This window comes from Mytilus edulis, chromosome 12 (assembly GCF_963676685.1).
Source record: "Mytilus edulis chromosome 12, xbMytEdul2.2, whole genome shotgun sequence".
Lineage (NCBI taxonomy): Eukaryota > Metazoa > Mollusca > Bivalvia > Mytilida > Mytilidae > Mytilus > Mytilus edulis.
This window is the reverse complement of record NC_092355.1, coordinates 30,756,931-30,763,520: the sequence shown is the minus strand read 5'-3', so window position 1 is coordinate 30,763,520 and position 6,590 is coordinate 30,756,931. Positions and strand designations below refer to the sequence as shown.

Here is a 6,590-nt window from a genome sequence, read left to right as displayed (position 1 = left end):
AACATAAAGTCAATTTCAGACTCTTTTGCTTTCACCATTAGAAGTCCATCATCTCTCATTCTTTTATGAAAAATTATTTTTTCAGAGATTGGAGAGTTTTTAAGGATTGAGTTTATGTGATTGTAAATAGCAATGTCACATATTTCAGGGGAAGCTGTTGCTCCCATTGATGCTCCAATGATTTGGCGATATGACTTTCCATGAAATCTAGACATAATTTTATAGAAATTGATCCAATATCCACCCATTTAGGTGCGAATCATATCTCTGGCCTTACATTGATACTGTGCTATGTACGCAATGTTTCGGGTTATTTCGGAAATGTTTTTATTCCAGGGAAACCTTCATCAGAGACCACCCCTATTGTTTTTGTTTTGTTTTGTTTTGATTTGTTTATTTTTGATTTTTGATTTATTTCTTTTTTATTACTATTTTACTTTAATTTATTTATTTTTTTTAATTCTAAATATTTTAAACCGTTTCTGAATTGTGTTTTTAATAATTCCACTTTTTGATTTGTTGTTTGTTTTTCTTAACTTTTTCAACCAATATTGAATTAATTAATTAAGCGTTTCAGAGTACGAATTTGTCCTCAGAAGAATATCATTTTACATGTGTTGTTTACATGATGGTCATTAATTAGTTCCGCACAGTTAAATGTTTAGTAGGAACTGTGAGGTTTAGATAAATTATTTTATAGTTCGTTTAACTAATTCACCAATGTGTCTGTTTCCTTTTGAAACCTATTGATAGGTTTTTATGGAATTAAGCACCTATTGTAGAATCCGTTTTAATAAGATGCCAGTATTTCCTGAATACTTTTTGAAGTTTTTCTGCTTGAGGATGATAATTTGTAATGAATGATACATTGTATTTATTTTCAACTTTGTTCTTTTTCTTTAATTTAATTTGCCTGTCTTGGAATTTGATTTTTGATAGAATTTGTTCTACCAATTTCCGTTTATATCCTCTTATTAACAGTTTTTCAATAAAAAGATTTTTTCTGGTCTGAAATTCACTTTCATTGTTGGTGTTTCTAAGTATGCGAATGCCTTCGCCTTTAATAAAAGATTTAAAGTTTGAGATGGGATGGTTTGAGTTTTTATGAAGATATTGGAATTTTTCAGTTTTCTTTGTAAAACATTTCAGGTCTAAAACACCAGTATTTTTGAAGCGTTCGCCCTTGAAGATTTCTAGGTCTAGAAATTTTATGGACTGTTTATTGCATTCGTAAGTGCACTTTAGCAGGTCATGTTGTTTATTTGCATTTTCAAACATAAAGTCAATTTCAGACTCTTTTGCTTTCACCATTAGAAGTCCATCATCTCTCATTCTTTTATGAAAAATTATTTTTTCAGAGATTGGAGAGTTTTTAAGGATTGAGTTTATGTGATTGTAAATAGCAATGTCACATATTTCAGGGGAAGCTGTTGCTCCCATTGATGCTCCAATGATTTGGCGATATGACTTTCCATGAAAGGTAAATTCATTATTGGAAAGGATGAGTTTTGTTATTTCAATCAAAAAATTGTTGGTAGGTTTTGTTATAGAATATTCAATTTTGTCATGTTCATCAAGCGCTTTTTGTAATGCTTCTGTGATTTCTTCAAATCTGAGATTGGTATATAGTGATGTTATATCATATGTAACAAGTAGTACATTATTATCAAATGTACAGTTTTCAATATTTCTGATTAAGTCACCTGTATCAGATATGTATGTTTTTTGTGTTTTCACTAAGGGAAGCAAGAAATAATCTAAGTATCTCCCTAACCTTTCAAGTGGTCCATTACACTGTGATATTATTGGTCTACCAGGGACATTTATAGTTTTTATTTGATTGTTCTCGTTTTCAATGTTTTGTAAAACTTCACGGTCTAGTTTGTGAATTTTAGGGAGGAAGTATGCAAAAGGTGTTTTTATATAATTTTGTTCATTCTTAATGTATTTGAAAGATATTTCATCAATACAGTTTTCTTCTTTCATTTCGAAGATTATTTCATATACCTTTTTCTGAGTGTTTTTAAGATATATATCTTGGATTTGTTCATAATGTATGTTATCATTCAATTGTTTTTCACCTTCTTCTAGGTAGTCAGCAAGTTTTTGAATGACTGTTACATTGTTTTTATCTGCTTTATGAATGATGATATTTTCATCGTGTTTTAGATTCTTCAGACAATTCCTTTCTTGTAGTGAAAGGTTAAATTCAGTTTTAGGGACATATTTAGATAATTCCATTTTGGTATAGAAAATATATTTTTCAATAGGGTTGTCGGCAAATGCCGGCACCGAAAATTTTGATTTCTCCTTGAAAGGATGAATTTTACTGTGTATATTTTGATTTTCAAGGAAAAAGTATGAGAGTCTCAAATTTCTTTCCGTTTTTTTAAAATCTATCATTATTTGTTTTGTGGATGTTTTTGTTGTTGGAACAAAGTTTAGTCCTTTAGCAAGAACTAATGTTTCTGGTTGTGATAATGTTTTAGAGGATAGGTTCAGCACAAATTGTTTTGCAATTTTAAGCTTGATTTCTTTTTTATGTAGTTTTATTTTATTTTTAACTGCTTTGAATTTTTCAATGTTTTTATACTTTTTCTTGTTTTTATTAAGTCTTCTATGTTTTCCCATGCTTTTCTTTTTGCATTGGTAATAAAAATTTTTTGTAGTATTTCATATACTTAAATATGATTCTGTATCACTATTCTCATTGGATGTTTTTAATTGTGTAATGACCACAAGGGGTGTGTCCTTCTTCATTATTGTTTGGTCAGTATCTATAATTGCTATCTAGATCAATCGTGGATACGCAGTAGGCAATAAATAAACAAACCTAGGGATAAAATATTCCCAGGTTTATTGGTTTACTGTCATTAATTTGCAATATATCAACAATCCAAGTAAAAGCAAAAGTAGAGTTTAGGTATTTTAGTAATCATTTGATAAAAGACAAAAGTTTGATATAGATTATATATGGTTTAATTAGTAATGATTACCGATTTATCTCACATGAAATAATTATGAAATTTGTAATTACTGTTCGTTTTAATCCATATGGATAGGAATGAGATATTTCCTAGTTTATTCATAATTACTTTTCACTATATGCATGTAATCCGTTATTTGTGTTTGGCTAACAGTTTGGCTAGTTCATTCAATACTTTTTCATTTCCATTCTTCTTTGTTTCTGGTTTCCTTCTGCTAGGAGTATTCTTTCTGGTTTCATATTTTAAGCTTTTTGAATAGTTTCTTAAGCGTTTTTCGAACTCATCATTTATTTCCCTAGACTTTCTATTTAACATATTTCTTGCGTCACCACTTTTTTCCGTAGTTACTCCAATGGATTCTATTGTTTCAGTATATGTATCACTTAGCATCACATTCAGTTTATTAATATGTTCGTTCAGCACTTGTATTATAGAATCCTGAAGATTGTCTATTGCAGGTTTCAATGTTTTGTTTATATCTGCGTTGACCTCATTGTTGGTCTTCGGTCCTACGTTTCCATTGAAATGCACGGATATTATTCCAGATTTAATGGAGTGTTTCTTTTAGAACTCCAACAAAGTTTTCATTGTCAAAAGAGGATATCTTCTCTTACTGAGTTCTGTAATAGTTTGCATTCCCTCCTCAGCGATTTCGATTTCATCTTTAGGTTTTTGACTGTTTGGGATTTGACTGCAAGGTATGGTGAAGTCATCGTTTAAATCCAGATTTTCATCAGAGTACAGATTTTCTGTGGAAATACTAAAATCCATATTTTCAGCCATGGTGTCTTGCTTTGCGTTGGTTATACCTGAACTAGTGAAGTTTACAAAAGTTTTAAGCTTTAAAATTTGCAGAAACCTTAAATAGTGTCCTTGACCATTGTTATTTAGATGGGCGTGGTTTAGTATTACACATGATTTAATTGGTCAAGTCTATAAATGACTTTTGACCAGTTTTTTATTTTCAATATGGTTTTAATGTTAATAAGTGTTTTAATTTCAATTAAAATAATTATTAGGTTTTATTTTAGGATTGTAGGTTTTATTTTAGGATTTGTATTTTGTGTTTGATTTTGAGGATGAATTTTGATGTTTAAATTTAATTTTTCAATATTTGTTTGTATGTAGCACAGTATCAAGCTCAGAGATACAATTTTTAGCAGCCACAAACAGGGACCATGATCACAAGTGATCAGATGCACGGATGAGATCAATAAGATAAGATCTAGACATAATTTCATAGAAATTGATCCAATATCCACCCATTTAGGTGCGAATCATATCTCTGGCCTTACATTGATACTGTGCTATGTACGCAATGTTTCGGGTTATTTCGGAAATGTTTTTATTCCAGGGAAACCTTCATCAGAGACCACCCCTGTTGTTTTTGTTTTATTTTGTTTTGATTTGTTTATTTTTGATTTTTGATTTATTTCTTTTTTATTACTATTTTACTTTAATTTATTTTTTTTTTTTAATTCTAAATATTTTAAACCGTTTCTGAATTGTGTTTTTAATAATTCCACTTTTTGATTTGTTTTTTGTTTTTCTTAACTTTTTCAACCAATATTGAATTAATTAATTAAGCGTTTCAGAGTACGAATTTGTCCTCAGAAGAATATCATTTTACATGTGTTGTTTACATGATGGTCATCCAATGAGAATAGTGATACAGAATCATATTTAAGTATATGAAATACTACAAAATAAAATTATTACCAATGCAAAAAGAAAAGCATGGGAAAACATAGAAGACTTAATAAAAACAAGAAAAAGTATAAAAACATTGAAAAATTCAAAGCAGTTAAAAATAAAATAAAACTACATAAAAAAGAAATCAAGCTTAAAATTGCAAAACAATTTGTGCTGAACCTATCCTCTAAAACATTATCACAACCAGAAACATTAGTTCTTGCTAAAGGACTAAACTTTGTTCCAACAACAAAAACATCCACAAAACAAATAATGATAGATTTTAAAAGAACGGAAAGAAATTTGAGACTCTCATACTTTTTCCTTGAAAATTGAAATATACACAGTAAAATTCATCCTTTCAAGGAGAAATCAAAATTTTCGGTGCCGGCATTTGCCGACAACCCTATTGAAAAATATATTTTCTATACCAAAATGGAATTATCTAAATATGTCCCTAAAACTGAATTTAACCTTTCACTACAAGAAAGGAATTGTCTGAAGAATCTAAAACACGATGAAAATATCATCATTCATAAAGCAGATAAAAACAATGTAACAGTCATTCAAAAACTTGCTGACTACCTAGAAGAAGGTGAAAAACAATTGAATGATAACATACATTATGAACAAATCCAAGATATATATCTTAAAAACACTCAGAAAAAGGTATATGAAATAATCTTCGAAATGAAAGAAGAAAACTGTATTGATGAAATATCTTTCAAATACATTAAGAATGAACAAAATTATATAAAAACACCTTTTGCATACTTCCTCCCTAAAATTCACAAACTAGACCGTGAAGTTTTACAAAACATTGAAAACGAGAACAATCAAATAAAAACTATAAATGTCCCTGGTAGACCAATAATATCACAGTGTAATGGACCACTTGAAAGGTTAGGGAGATACTTAGATTATTTCTTGTTTCCCTTAGTGAAAACACAAAAAACATACATATCTGATACAGGTGACTTAATCAGAAATATTGAAAACTGTACATTTGATAATAATGTACTACTTGTTACATATGATATAACATCACTATATACAAATCTCAGATTTGAAGAAATCACAGAAGCATTACAAAAAGCGCTTGATGAACATGACAAAATTGAATATTCTATAACAAAACCTACCAACAATTTTTTATTGAAATAACAAAACTCATCCTTTCCAATAATGAATTTACCTTTCATGGAAAGTCATATCGCCAAATCATTGGAGCATCAATGGAAGCAACAGCTTCCCCTGAAATATGTGACATTGCTATTTACAATCACATAAACTCAATCCTTAAAAACTCTCCAATCTCTGAAAAAATAATTTTTCATAAAAGAATGAGAGATGATGGACTTCTAATGGTGAAAGCAAAAGAGTCTGAAATTGACTTTATGTTTGAAAATGCAAATAAACAACATGACCTGCTAAAGTTCACTTACGAATGCAATAAACAGTCCATAAAATTTCTAGACCTAGAAATCTTCAAGGGCGAACGCTTCAAAAATACTGGTGTTTTAGACCTGAAATGTTTTACAAAGAAAACTGAAAAATTCCAATATCTTCATAAAAACTCAAACCATCCCATCTCAAACTTTAAATCCTTTATTAAAGGCGAAGGCATTCGCATACTTAGAAACACCAACAATGAAAGTGAATTTCAAACCAGAAAAAATCTTTTTATTGAAAAACTGTTAATAAGAGGATATAAACGGAAATTGGTAGAACAAATTCTATCAAAAATCAAATTCCAAGACAGGCAAATTAAATTAAAGAAAAAGAACAAAGTTGAAAATAAATACAATGTATCATTCATTACAAATTATCATCCTCAAGCAGAAAAACTTCAAAAAGTGTTCAGGAAATACTGGCATCTTATTAAAACGGATTCTACAATAGGTGCTAAAT

At 29.2% G+C, this 6,590-nt stretch overlaps 2 protein-coding genes across 2 annotated transcripts; one reads left to right on the top strand and one right to left on the bottom strand.

Annotated features, from left to right (window-relative positions):
- Nucleotides 1-765: 765 nt before the first annotated feature.
- LOC139497568 (uncharacterized) lies at nucleotides 766-2,241 on the bottom strand. The gene has a single exon (XM_071285798.1). It carries the CDS (start codon nucleotides 2,239-2,241, stop codon nucleotides 766-768), a length of 1,476 nt encoding a protein of 491 aa, XP_071141899.1.
- Nucleotides 2,242-5,114: 2,873 nt separating this feature from the next.
- Nucleotides 5,115-5,843, top strand: LOC139497567 (uncharacterized). The gene has a single exon (XM_071285797.1). The coding sequence runs from the start codon at nucleotides 5,115-5,117 to the stop codon at nucleotides 5,841-5,843; it is 729 nt and encodes a 242-aa protein (XP_071141898.1).
- Nucleotides 5,844-6,590: the final 747 nt, after the last annotated feature.